The sequence below is a fragment of the Phocoena phocoena genome, chromosome 7 (assembly GCF_963924675.1).
Source record: "Phocoena phocoena chromosome 7, mPhoPho1.1, whole genome shotgun sequence".
NCBI classification, from domain to species: Eukaryota; Metazoa; Chordata; class Mammalia; order Artiodactyla; family Phocoenidae; genus Phocoena; species Phocoena phocoena.
Window position 1 is genome coordinate 14,550,031 of NC_089225.1, and position 15,024 is coordinate 14,565,054.

General features: G+C 34.2%; 1 protein-coding gene across 1 annotated transcript in view; it reads right to left on the reverse strand.

Annotated features, from left to right (window-relative positions):
* DPP10 (dipeptidyl peptidase like 10) overlaps positions 1-15,024 on the reverse strand; it is a 662,859-nt gene that overhangs the window by 22,897 nt on the left and 624,938 nt on the right. Inside the window, exons 22-23 of the mRNA XM_065880921.1 lie at positions 2,671-2,865; positions 1,922-1,976 (exon numbers count right to left, since the gene is read on the reverse strand). Of these exons, the coding sequence (XP_065736993.1) occupies positions 1,922-1,976; positions 2,671-2,865 (250 nt within the window). The remainder of the gene's footprint in view (positions 1-1,921; positions 1,977-2,670; positions 2,866-15,024) is intronic.

Below are 15,024 nucleotides of genomic sequence, written 5' to 3' on the forward strand. Positions count from 1 at the left end.
TCCTTGTCTTCTACTTGCTGAATGATTCTCAACATCCAGTTCATGTTTCACTGTCTTCATAATGCATTTTACAACTTTCCGAATCTTTGCTAAACTTCCATATTCATAAATGTTTGTATAGCTCATTTAGTCTTTTATACTCATTTATGTGTATACAAGTAGAGCCCTGAAATACAGAAGCTCTAAGTCCTTTGTAAATTATTACGTATATGAGGACCACTAAAGGGTAAAATGTTCTCTATGATATGCATCTTTTGCTGTGGTAAGAAACACATAATGTAAAATTTACCATCTTAACCACTTTTAAGTGCTCAGTCATGTCAAGTGTATTCACATTAATCTGAAATGCTACCCCCATTAAAAAACAACTTTCCTTTTTCCTCCCTCCAGCCTTGGCAACCACCGTGAACTTGACTACTCTAGATATTTTATGTAAGTTGAATAAAACAGTATTTGTCCCTCTGTAACTGGCTCACTTCACCAAGCACATGTCTTCAAGTTTCATCCATGCTGCAGCATCTGATAAGACTTTACTATATGCACTTGTTGATGCATCTATAGTGTTTTCATTTCTTTGGAATGATCACTTTCTTAGATATTTTCATTTTTTCACTAATATCTTTACTGCTAGTGGTGGGCTTTTATTTATTTATTTGTTTGTTCTTATGTGAGAGGAGCATTATTCACAAAATATTTTTATTGAACTCTTAAATATTACTGACACCAAGAATTAAATATAGCAAAAACATGATGCACTGCAGATTGAAGTGGGGGGAGAATGGTAGTGATGCTTGTTGTTTTATATTTTACTATATGTTAAGTAGATTTTCATGGACCTACTTGTCAGTGTACACCACTAAAGTTTGTGCCCCAGTAAAACTACCAGTTACTTGCTGTCATGAGTCTTTGGGTTCATTATGAATAGTAGAACGTATTTTGTTTAAATCAATGAGGGCCAAGAATTTGCTTTGTCTCTAAACTGAAATAGTACAAAATCTCTTTCCTGTCATCTTAGTATCTTTATAATGTCTAGCCCAGTGATATGTATAAACTACGTGCTCAATAAATATCTATATGGGGTCTAATTTCTTACTGTGAAGATGATATTGAACTTGACATAAAAATTATTGCTATAAGAAGAAAATATCCTCAGGGAACGATACTCAATATCTTCTAAATAACCATAATGGAAAAGAATATGGAAAAGAATATATATATATATATATATATATATATATATATATAAAACGGAATCACTTTGCTGTACACCAGAAACTAATACCACATTGTAAATCAACTATACTTTAATAAAAAAAATTTTTAAAGGAAGTAAATATCATGCAGTAAGCACAGAAGACATAATTATGCATTCCAGTCACCTTTTAGTTTCTAAGCCATGTTGTCTTCCACAAGGCTGTGGTGCTTGTTCCTTCTTCGGAGAAATTGCTCCCTCAATAGAGTTGCATGACTGACTCCTTCTTGTTATTTAGGTATCAGCCTAAATATCACTTAAATCAGAGGGGCCTTACTTGACCACTCAATTTAATAACATTGGCCCTTCCTGTAATTATCTTTTATCCGTCAAGTTTTTCTTGGTTTGTTTTCCTTATAAGATTTAATACCAGATGAAACTATGTTTTTCATTTATCCATTTACTTTCTCCTTCTCCTCTTTAGAAGATAATCTTCCTGAAAATGATTCCTTTTTTTGTCCTATTGTTGCTCTATTTCTAACACCATGCATCAATTAAAGATACTTAGTAAACAGTTGCCGGATTAATAAATAACTGAATTTATATAATATTAATTACAATATTATATTTTAAAGGATAATACAGAGAAATTATAGTAAAATGAGGAAAGTAGTTATGCAAGTACATATACAAACACATAATGTACACACACATATTTCTACTATTTACCTTTCCAAAAATGCTTAATCTTCTGGAGTCAATGTATGGCTGTTTCAGTAAAAATCTGAAACGAAAAAAGAAAAAATTATAGCTATGTCTTCTTGAGTTAAATGAACCATAGAAATCCATTCTTAGCAACAAGAAAAAAAACAAAACAGAACAAAACATAGGTCAAACGAGACTGCTTTAGTGGTTGCAGCTCTATTCATGTAGAAGGGTCCTGTATACCAAAATCTTGCTACTCAGAGTGGTGGTGCAGTAGTTTGGGTATCACACCTGTTAGCTTGTTACAAATGCAGAGTCTTGGGCCCATTACCAGCCTACTGAATCAACATCTGTATTTTAACAACATCCTAGCTAATGTCTGTATACTGTTTTAAAGAACCTACTAGTTTTCTCAGGTCACTTTTTCATGCCAGTGTGGGAAAGGTATCTGTGAAAGTTCAAGAACTGTAATTAACTGGGACAATAATAGACATTGTGGATTATTGTAAATAAATACTATAGTAGTTTAATTAAGGTCTCTCCCATTTTCATAAGTCCAAAGTGGATTCTAATTCCAGAGGGGGAAGTATGATAATTCTTTTATTATGTCACTGAGAGTGAAAGATACTTGAAAAAATAGTCTTTATGATTAACTTAGAAAATTGTTTAATCATTAAAATATAAATCTCTTAGCATTTACTAATGCTAAGTATTCTATATCACATATCTAGTTTCTCATTACAGGAAAAACAAGAAAATGTACATTCACTTACTTCACTGCTGCTATTTGGTCCTTTATTTCCACTGAGCCTAACCTTCGATGAATCTCCTGCAAAATTTTCAGGCCCTGGAATCCACTTCCTCTGCCATCAAACCGTGCTGTGATGACGTTACCCGTGCCAACAAGTACTGAATCCCAGTCAAAATGGAACTTATCTGTAACCAGCTGGCCTCCTGGTTCTTCATCCCTGCAAATATCAACACATTTGACCAAAACAAGAACAACTGACAACGTGGTCGAAATTTATTGGTTAAAAATTATGGAAAAGACCCATGTTGGCTATTAAAATTTCTCTTAATTCTTGATATTAAACCTGAAAATATAAATGTCATTTTCCTTTGTAAATTTTCAAATGAAAAGCTCTTTGAATGAAATGAAAATATGAAACAGAATTTAAAACTCTTTATGAGAAATTATTTAACCCATTTTAAAAAGAGAAAAATAAAGAAAAAAGCACACACTTTCCATAGGCATTTCTAAAGAATGATCATCAAGTTGACATACAGGCCCTACTTTATTGGATTTCTTACAGACAGTGTGTTTTAGAAATGTTTTGCAGATGGTATACAAGGGCCAAAGGGTCTGACAGAGAGAGGAATCAGTCACGGAAGCTTAATAATAATTTAACAAGAAATGTACGATCCTAAAGCACATCAGATTCAAAAAGAAATACTGCATTAATATTTCCTGAATTGTTTTTTGTGAAATAATTCTCACTGAGAAGAATCTAAGCGAACAGTGAGGAAAAATTCTTTTTTATCACTAAATTTGACAGCAAGAAAAGGAAGCAGACACGTATATGTTTGAAAAATTTGAAAGCTAAAAGTAAAGATGGAAACACAAATTATAAATCATGAACATTCTGTCCAGAGGGAAAAGGTGATACAATTTTAAAATGTCACACTACTATGGTATTTATAATTTATTTTCCAGAATATAGAACAGGTAAAAAAGCAGACTCTCATAAAATCACACAGATTATCTAGGTCCAAACCTAGGTACAGCTCAAAAACACAGTGGTCCACGTGATAGATTTTAAGAGTAACAAAACTCTCTGAAAAGATCTCCATTTATAGTTGGGCTGCATACTAGAAATCTTCACCCTACTCACTGTCCTGTGAAGACGCCAAACTTGCCTTCAAGTTTATGTAAATGTGTTCCTTTGAAGCATTAAAATATACCAATACACAAACTAATCACCATTAACAAGTTTTAGGTTAACAGATTTACTAAAGGAAATAAATAACTTCTGGGCAGCAAATAGAACTGAGCAGATACAGAGGTTGTGTGGGACCAATGAGTTGGGTAAAGAAGGAGGTAGGGAATAGGGCAAAATGTCAGACAACTAAAATTTACTGAATGCTGTTATGGAACGAATTGTGTCTCTCAAAATCCGTACGTTGAATCTCCAACATCCACTATCTCAGAATCTGACTGTATTTGGAGATAGTGCCTTTAGAGCAGTGATTAAGTTGAAATGAGGCTATTAGAGTGAACCTTAATCCAATCCAACCTGTGTCCTTGCAAGAGGAAATTAGGACAACAGAGAGACCCTAGGGGTGTGCGTGCACAGAGAAAAGAACATGGGAAGAGGCAGCAAGAGGGCAACGATCTGCAAGCCAAGGAGAGGTCTCAGAAGAAATAAAGCCTGCTGACATCTAGCTCTTGGATGTTGAGCCTCTAGAACTGTGAGAAAATAAATTTCTGCTGTTTAAAATACCTAGTCTGTGTTATTTTGCTATGTCAGCCCTAATAAACTGATACAAAGGCCTTCTATGATCTAAGCACTGAAGATCCTTTATCTTATTTACTATACACCAACAAAAGTTATTTAACCTTTCTGGGGAGGAAGTTGTCTGTCGCATGGCTTATTGCATGGCTTATTGCATTCCAATGTATTATTATTCCTACACTGTAAATAAAGAAATTGTGCCACAGAAGGGTTTTAATAATGATCTACTCCATTCCTTCCTAAATCACACATTTAATGGTGATCCTGTGATTCCAAATATAGAACTGTTTTGTCCTTCCACAGTGTTTGCCACCTTTATCTCTTTTTTTAATTTAATTTTTAATTTATTTTAGTTTTTGCACATTTACCTCTTGATCAGATTATTAGGAATTGTTACTACACATTTCCATGTGCTTTTGCCTAGAATTCCAATTGCCTAGTTCAGAATGTCTGAAATTGCTATTTTTTCCACATTCCCAGATGATACTGATGTAACTTGTGTACCATTTGAGAAATAGCATGAATCACCATGCGTGGCACACTTTCTGGTGCATGGAGAACCTAGAGAATGCTTGTTGAACTAGACAGTTTCAGGGAAAGTAGACTCAAGTGAAGTTTCAAATGGAAGGACCTTAAAAAGCTTAATAAATCCTGTATTTTGAAGCTTGGGGATTTATTGCAAATATTAGAAAACAGAATATGATTCACAGAGGACAAGATACAGCATTAACTTCAACATTTAAGCTGAGTAAAAATATGACAGTTTAAGTCCCAATTTCACTCTGAACATAGATAGGGAAGATACTAAAACACTAAGGCTCAGTTTCCTTATCTTTAATAATGGTAAAATACTGTCTTGTTTTCCTCAAAGTGTTTTGTAAGCATTAAATGGCATAATGTATTTGAAAATACCTTGTGAAATATAGTAAGCAATATAAGATTATTATTAGATTTACTGAACAATAGAAACTGTTACTATTACTCTTTTGTTTGAAGTCACTTTTACTTATACTGAGCATATTTCCTTATAGTTCAAAATGGAAAACTATATAAAAGATTTTGGCCAGTAATTAAATTGAGAAATATCTATGGATCAAGATATTATACCATGCAGTAGGAGCTGTTATACCAAGGGGACTTCCATTTTCTAGATGGTCAAAGGTTCATAAGAAAATTAAAAAGTGCAATCAACAGATCCTTTGGAGCAATTATCAGAGTCTTGTTAGTTACTAAGGCAAGAGAACCTAGAAATAAACCCATGCACCTATAGTCGATTCATCTTCAACAAAGTAGGCAAGAATATACAGTTGAGAAAGGACAGTCTTTTCGACATGTGGTGTTGGGAAAGCTGGACAGCTACATGTAAAACAATGAAATTTAGAATATTCCCTCATACCATATACAAAAGTAAACCTGAAATTGTTTAAAGATCTAAATGTAAGACATGACACCATAAAACTCCTAGAAGAGAACATAAGCGAAACACGCTTTGACATAAATCATACCAATATTTTCTTAGATCAGTCTCTCAAGGCAAAAGAAATAAAAGCAAAAATAAACAAATGGGACTTGATCAAGCTTAAAAGCTTCTCCACAACAAAGGAAACCTTTAACAAAATGAAAAGACAACCTACTAGTGACAGAAAATATTTGCAAACAATGCGACCGACAAGGGGTTAATATCCAAAATATACAAACAGCTCAAAAAACCAAACCAAAACAACCCAATCAAAAAATGGGCAAAAGACCTAACTAGACATTTTTTCCAAAGAAGACAGACAGATGGCTAACAGGCCACATGAAAAGATGCTCAACACCACTAATTATTAGAGAAATTCAAATCAAAACCACAATGAGGTATCACCACACACGAATCAGAATGGCCGTCATCAAAAAATCTACAAACAATAAATGCTGGAGAGGGTGTGAAGAAAGGAGAACCCTTGTACACTGTTGGTGGGAATGTAAATTGGTGCAGCCACTATGGAAAATAGTATACAGGTCCCTTAAAAAACTAAAAATAGAACTACCATATCATCCACCAATCCCACTCCTGGGCATATATCCAAAGAAAACCATAATTCCAAAAGATACATGCACCCCAATTTTCATAGCAGCACTATTTATAATAGCCAAGGCATGGAAGCCACCCAAGTGCCCATCAGCAGTTGATTGGCTTAAGAAGGTGTGGTTTGTATATAGGATGCAATATTACTGAGCCATACAAAAGAGTGAAATATTGCCATTTGCAGCAACGTGGATGGACCTAGAAACTATTATGCTTAGCGAAGTAAGTTAGACAAAGACAAACCCTATGTGATATCACTTATATTTGGAATCTAAAAAAAAATACAAATAAATCTATATATGAAACAGAAGTAGACTCACAGACATAGAAAACAAACTTATGATTACTAAAGGGGAGAGAGAGGGAGGGACAAATTAGAAGTATGGGATTGACAGATAGAAACTACCATACATAAAATAGATGAGCAACCTGGAATTACTGTATAGCACAGGAATTATACCCAATATCTTAAAATAACTTATAATGATACATAATCGGCAAAAAACTTGAGTCTCTATGCTGTATACCTGAAACTAACACAATACTGTAAATCAATTATACTTCAATAAAAAAAGAAAAGAAAAAATATAGTTTAAAATAAGGCACATTTTTCAAACTTATGATTAATAAGTGATTGTAGATTTTTCAAAGCAAAAACTCAGTTCCTTACTCATGCTCGCAATACCCAGGAAAAATATACAATTTCATTCATTTGCTCTGCTTCACCTGCTTTCAATGTTAGAACACAAAATGTTATAATCTATTATCAGCAATAATTTTAACACATTTCTCTGTCTAGTTGGGTGTGTTGTTCTTTCTTTCTTGGTGCAGAATACAGGCATATCTATTTCAATATCAATTATAACAGAACATGGATTATGATGGTAAGCACTGCCTGTATAAGGAACAAGCCAGAGACTTGCAGAAGCAAGGGGGAGATTTTTCACAAAGTGTTCACCAGAAATTTTTTTCAACAAATAAAGGCAAGAAAATATTACTTATTTGATGAAGTAGGAAACGATATATGGCTGTAGGGATGACCACAAGGAAGGTACTGTAAACCAAATCATCCATCATATAATAAATGGGTATCACCACTCGTGTATGTATTGGCCATGCAGAATTGGTGAGCTCCCATTCATGTGCCTCCTCTTTGTTTTCCTCTGAGTGTCTGCTGCATCCTTTTTTTGATATGGTTTTGCTTTACTCTCTCTGTCTCAGAAATCTCTGGGGACATATAAAGAACAGTGTTTCAAGGTTGAGAATAGGGATATACAATTTTGTTGAAAGTTGTATGAAAAGAAAAATTCCATGTGTTTTAAGCAGTGAAAAGGTCACAGCAATACGAAATGTGTCCACTTCCTAACACAGGCAGCAAAATCAACTTAAGACTAAACTTTTCTTAGAAGTTAAGGTCTTTGAGGGTAGAGTTCACATCTGTTTTAATACCTTGAACACTCAATGTCTCTGCGTGGATGAAAAGAACATGATATAAGCAAATAATGAAATAAAGAAAAAAGGCTGAGCAAAACACACAAAATTCAATAGACCTTTAAAATGACAAAACAAGCCACTTCTTTATGACATAACAAAACATCACCTATGCCAAAAACGGAATTAAAGTGAAGAGATTTGTTCGGAGTACGTTTGGTCAGGTTCACAAAATGCTATTTAAATTCATGAAAAGAGCTGGATTTACGTTCAGAAGAGATAGGTTTTGACTTTGTTATCAATATGCTGAGTTACTCTGGCAATTATATGCTCTTTTTATCTTCATTTATTGTTTTCATTATAGAATAATGTGTTGTAAATAGTTAAGAGCACATAGAGTACATTTTTAAAAGCCTTTTCCTTACCACGAAAACTTTGGCTAGATAAACAAGGAAAATATTTACCAGTGAGAGAACTTTCCATGAGTGATCTATTGCATGGCAGAATGCTTTTTTTTCCTACACGGCAGAATTTCAAAACTGCTATACAACAGCTGGGTATCTGTGTCTACTGGATTGTGGAAGGAGGGGACAGAGAAAATTGCTTGTCATCTTGGTTCTTTGCTCTTTTTAGGCTTAAAATAGACCAACTTCAGCTGCATAAGTGCTAGATAAGAGCTAGACTCAGGGAGAGCTGTGTTGCAATTTTATTTTAGATATAGTAAACTAAAAAAGAGTGTGGAAAGAAGGGTGACAGACAGAATGAAAGGCCAGATAAGGGAAAAGAAACTGATGCTGCAGAGAGCTGCATCACAGTACATTCTTAAGGAAAATGAATTGTCAGCGCTTTTGGTTTTGTTCTTTAGGAGAGAACTCATTTCACAATAGAACATGAGTTTGACATGAGTAGAGTGAAACAATACTTGTCTTGTCTTAACCTGAAATTTATAAAAATTTATATTCAGCGATGACTTAGTTATAACATAAGTACATCTAAAAGCTAATGAAATCTATCCTGTTTCAAGCAATATATATCAATACATGCAGATACATACATTGGTCAAGGGCTTCTTGGCCAATTCCTTCTATTTCTCATTTTATTATCCATAGACTTCCCCCTCATGGGAGGATTGTCCTACATGCAGATTGCTGGAATGAGTTTTTTCATATATATACTACATCATATAAGAAATAACATTCTTTTTTTTCTGTCAGAGAACAGTTTCTTGTTCACATCCCCATTTCTTCCATTAGGAATATTATAATATAATATAATCTGCAAATTTCTGATCCCTGGTTTGTTTACATATAATTTTTGGCTGAATTAATTTCCACGGAGTTACAACTAGGGAAGCGTTTGATACGGACAAGTTTATTTATGCCTCTAACCAGACCCCGTGGTCTACCTGATAATACATAGAAAGTTAGGATTATCAAACAAATTCTCAAGTTGTGTTATCCTCCATCACCTGTGTTCATATACTTGCATTTATAGATCTTTCCCATGTTAAAATTTTTAGAAAATATTGCCTGTATTAATGACCTGAACCTTATAGAGACGTGAGAGTGTTATCGTGAAAAGGGTATAGATGATACGCTGGTAAAAGCAAAATGAGTTGAGCCCAGGCCCAGTGGCTTTGACACTTGCCTTCCCTTCCCTATGCCTGTTTGCTTTGGTGTGGAAGATGATAATAATAGTGTCTACCTAGTAGAGTTATGAAAACTATTAAATAAAATAATATATATATATAAATTGCTTGGCAAAGTGTCCAGTTTGTAGTTCGTTAAATATTATTAACCCAATGTTCTGGTCAATGCTATGGGACTTGACTGCTTCATCTTCCATTCCTCTCAAGGAAGCTGAGCTCCCAAACCTGGCCATCCCTAGGCAACTCTGCAGTGATAAGTCCTGAGCTTTTACATTATAAAAATCAAGTTTTTCTTATTTGGCTCAGTCCAAAGGATGAAAAATTCAGTTGCAGTAAAAGTGTTCTACTTTGCACAGTGGGTGGGTCTTTCAGTTAACTTAGAATGAATGAATATGTATGTATTTCTGTTTTTTTCCTGTGTAATTGATTTCTTTCTACACATAGTCACATGTGATTATGCATCTGAGTGTAATTTGTGTGTCTCTGTATGTGTAAATTCTTTCTTTTGCTTCCACAGATATATACTTCTTCTGGAACCACTAAAACAAGAGAATGTTACCCTCATATACCTTTCTGATTTATAGAACTTACGACATAGATATTAGGGTTTTTTTTTTGAGGCATTATGTTTTTTCAATAGTTTTCTTTATATTCAAGAAGCTGCTCAGACAATAAATTTAATGTTTTTTCTTGATCAAAATTTGATCTCAAATTTGGGAGGGTATTTTGCGTTAATAAAACTGCATCTTTTTTCATCCTTACCCTACTGCTCTTCTCACTTCTCTTCTTTTCCTCCTTCGATTTTTAGTAGAATAGCTTTCCACATATCAGGGTCAATTTCTGTCTGCTAAAGGCATTCTTCCTTGTCTGGAAGGACATTCAATTCTATTTTGCTCTTTGATTTCTCTTGAATAGAAGCTAGAGATTGTTCCTTAGCATGATATAAAAACTGCATAAAACTATCATTAGAGCAATGAAAAAAAACAGAATTCAGTTATTTATATTGATATAGGAAGCCAAAGAATGAAGAGTTTATCAGAACACAGGTTGAAATGTTAAACAGCACGGATATTAATGAGCCAACTACAAAACCCCAAAATGGACTGTTAGTATTATCCACACAAAATTAACCTCGGGCTAAACATCTTAGACAGCACATAAAATTATCAGAAAAGAACCAACGGAAAAGGGCCTCAGGGATGTCTTGCAGACAGAAATTATGCAATAAAATGGAAGTTCCAATCTCCTAATCATCCCTACCGTCGAAGTCCTACTACGTGAATTCTTATTTGTTGGCCAATTTCCATTTGGGATAATTTCTAACAGAGTGGTTGAGGAGGTCGAAAGAGAAAGGGGTTTGTTGATCTTTATTTTCAGTTGCTGGGGATGGTTGTGTAATCACTGAGCTAGAGAGCGCTTCATCCACCCCCTGGCATTTGAGACACTGACACCTAAATCACTCACAGTCAAAAGACAGTTTAGCACATTGTATAAACAGATGGAGAACAGGAGACTCTACCTCATTCTTTATGTGAATATAATTGTTATGTAAATCTTTTATGCAAAAGGTCTGCTTTAGATATTATAATGGAAAATATTCTACATGCTGGCTTAAGGAATATGGGTATATTCCAAAAGAAATAGAAGTATGTGTATATTAAAATAAGAAGCTGATGGCAATCTTCGCAACAATCTCATATTTCTTCATTTTCCATTGTGTGTGTGTGTGTGTGTGTGTGTGTGTGTGTGTGCTGCACGGCTTGTGGGATCTTAGTGTCCCAACCATGGGTTGAACCCTGGGCCAAGGCAGTGAAAGTGCCAAGTTCTAACCACTAGAGCCCCAGAGAACTCCCTTCATTTTCTAAAATAGAATACAATTCAGCATGAGAATGTTGTGAGTGTAACATTGAGGCATACAATACATAGGATGTATATCATGGATTGCAATGGATTTATAATATAGGGATGGATACTAATTATATACAAACTTTGAACTTTCATTTTATCGTAGACAGGGCATCATTCACCTTCAATAATACATGGTGGTTATACAATACATTTTCCCTAACTAGAATCCTTTAGCTGGATTCTAAATGTCAATTTATCAACTGAAAAATGTGGCTACATAAACACAGGTAATTTTAATCTTAGCTTACATTGTTGTGTCAGTTAAACAGAAATAATAATAACTGTAGTGCTAACTATGAATAAGTAACATAATGTCACTGATGCACTCCTTCAGCTTGGGGCTTTGCTGGATTACCAAAGGAGAAAACACCATGTTTAGTATCCTTAGTTTAACCTTTCAAAGACATGTCAAATTAGTAACATAGTTAATGTTTTCTTCTATCATAGTTTTCAGAAAAAAATAAATAATTAAAACAGAAGAAAAGAATGATCTAATATAGTTATAGCCTTACATTTATGACTTAATATGTGGCCATCCAAACCAAAAAAAAACAGAGTTAGGAAGCATTTCTTATGAAAAGCACTCAGAAGCATATCTTTAAATATAGAATATACTTGTATGTTTCAAAAAGGTAATCAATTGACATTATTCATATGAAACCATATCACATCATTCACGTCATTCATAGGAAACCATTAATATCTGAGACCTGTATTATGAGAGGAAAAGAGCTAAAATGGTATAAATATGTAAGTCATAGAAGTGACTATATATTTTTATACTAGTATATGTACATAAATCTATCAATTTAAAAGAATAGTCAAGAGAATATTATGTCTTACATATTACATACACATTTTTGTAAATTTAGAATTTTTTTCCCTGTGACATTTTCTTAATACATCAACTTTGAGTGTGTACAGTTTTAAACAGTACTAAGAAATTAATACTGACATTAAGAGGCATTATCTATAAACTGTGAAAGAACAAGCTCTAATCTGTTCAAGAATAATATAAAAAGTAATGATCACCTTCCCTCCTTCCATTACCAAGATTAAATGCCACTGTCTTTTCTCTTCATCATTTCCTGGGTATTCCAGTGTGAGTACATTTTACATTCACTTAAATGAGCAACATGAACAAGAATGAGAAAAGTCAGAAACTTAAAATTTAAAGTTTGACCCCCCTTACATGGCAAAGCAGTGATGACTCATTGAGACAAGTACTAGCAATCTCTCTTGTCCATTTACATCCAGCAAATGCGTTATCTTTGTAAGAACCTGAGAGTGAAATGGGTATGTATTTGGCATGAACAAGTGGATAATCAAATATTGTTATAGAAATTTTGGAATATGTGTGTCTTTACTCTTGGGAAACAAAACAAACTTACTTCTAACAATCTGATCTGCTCAAAAGTCTATGAATTCACATAGTAAGTGAAGAGAGTAAAGACTTCCCATAAAGTGAACCCTCTGATTAGAATTTGGAATTTTATGAAATAGTGTGGATTGAGAATTTGATCTTTCATGTGGACTATCTAGGAACTTATCATGATTTTTTAAATTAATTTTTTATTGGAGCATAGTTGCTTTACAATGTTGTGTTAGTTTCTGCTGTACAGCAAAGTGAATCAGCTATACGTATACGTATATCCCCTCTTTTTTGGATTTCTTTCCCATTTAAGTCACCACAGAGCATTGAGTAGAATTCCCTGTGCTATACAGTAGGTTCTCATTAGTTACCTATTTTATACATAGTAGTGTATACATGTCAATCCCAATCCCACAATTCGTCCTTTATAATCTTTATTTTACACCAAAGCATTAACACGGTACAGGTGGAAAATGTTACATTCTAGAGATTATCACAAACTGTTAAGTGGGAAGAACGAAAGGTTATATGAATTTGGTTTTAGAGAAGTCCCTATTGATTCTGGACAGCATTTTTGATAATCTTCCAATAATAATTATCATGCAATGCGATATGTAAGTAGAGTATTGCATAATAGAAACAGCAGAGCTTTTTGATCTGAAAAATAAATTGAAAACACCTTTGAGTTCAAACACTCATTTTGTCCTGCCCATGATCTTGGAGTTAATATCCATGCCATATTTTAGTCATAGTTTCCTTGTGTTAAACTGAGGAAAGTGATATTTACCTCACTTGGTCTCTGTAAGAATTAAAGATGGCATTTATATATCCTTAGCATGATGTGCCTTGTACAATAAACACTCAATAAATGGTAGCTATTATCAAATCCTATTATTTTAAGAAGATAATCTCAATAATCCAATGTAAAAGAGAAACAGTAAAAAGATAGCCTGAAAACCAATCATTATTTAGCTTTATCCAGAAAGATTTTAAGAGAAATGAGAAACTCACCTCATGTTTTTCTGAGAGGAAAACTAAACTGCAGAAAAACTGACTCATCCTAAGGGCTGATTTAACACATTATAAACTCTCATAGTTTACTTGTCTTTTTCTCTACTTTGATTTAACTCATTCCTGATGACTAACTCAGGGGTGATTGATTTCTCTGTTTATTCCTTCATTCATATATTCACTCATTCATACATTCATTTATTCATTCATTCTATGAATATTTTATGAACATAAATAATGCTCTAAGCACTGTGTTAAGGTAAAACAATACAAAAAGGGTTGTTATCAGCAACGAGTTTATAGTTTAAAAGAAGAGACAGCAAAGCAAATATTGTATGTAATCTGGTGTGGTTTCATGTTATAACAGAGGTGTGTATAGAATTATGTAAAAATACATCTCAAAGTCTTAATAGAAACTAAAGGTACTGGGAGACTGTGGAAAAAGACACAGAGAAATGATTGAGAAGCTGGTATTTCTTTTTTTTTTTTTTTTGCGGTACGAGGGCCTCTCACTGTTGTGGCCTCTCCCGTTGCGGAGCACAGGCTCCGGACGTGCAGGCTTAGCGGCCATGGCTCACAGGCCCAGCCGCTCCATGGCATGTGGGATCTTCCCGGACTGGGGCACGAACCCGTGTCCCCTGCATTGGCAGGCAGACTCTCAACCACTGCGCCACCAGGGAAGCCCCTGGTATTTCATTTTTAAAACAGTTTTAAAAAATATCTAGAGCACTAAATGTCTCTTTAGAGGGTAGGTGGAGCCAGATGAAGATGGAGAGATATGTGGGAAACAGATGAAGACTTTTGTATGCTGTGTTAGAAAATGTGAACTTTTAATCAATTGTTGAATAATAATGAGGGGATTTTTCCCAGGAGAGCCACATTTTCAGATATGGATCTCACAAAGTTCACTCTAGCAGCAGAGTGGAAAAGAAACTGAAAGAGAGAGGATATAGCAATACATTACAGAAAAGGAAGTGTAGGTAGAGAGCAGGGTGACAGATTAGAATTGACTCGTCCAGTTATGCTCTATGCCTGGTGTGGGACTTGAAGAAGAGTGTGGGCTCTTGGAGGACTCCATTGGTTCAAAGGTCAAGACAAGACACTATGGTCCCAAGAACCTAATGTTATTCAACATTTTAAATAATATCCATATTGTTTTTTGAAAGGAAAATGTGT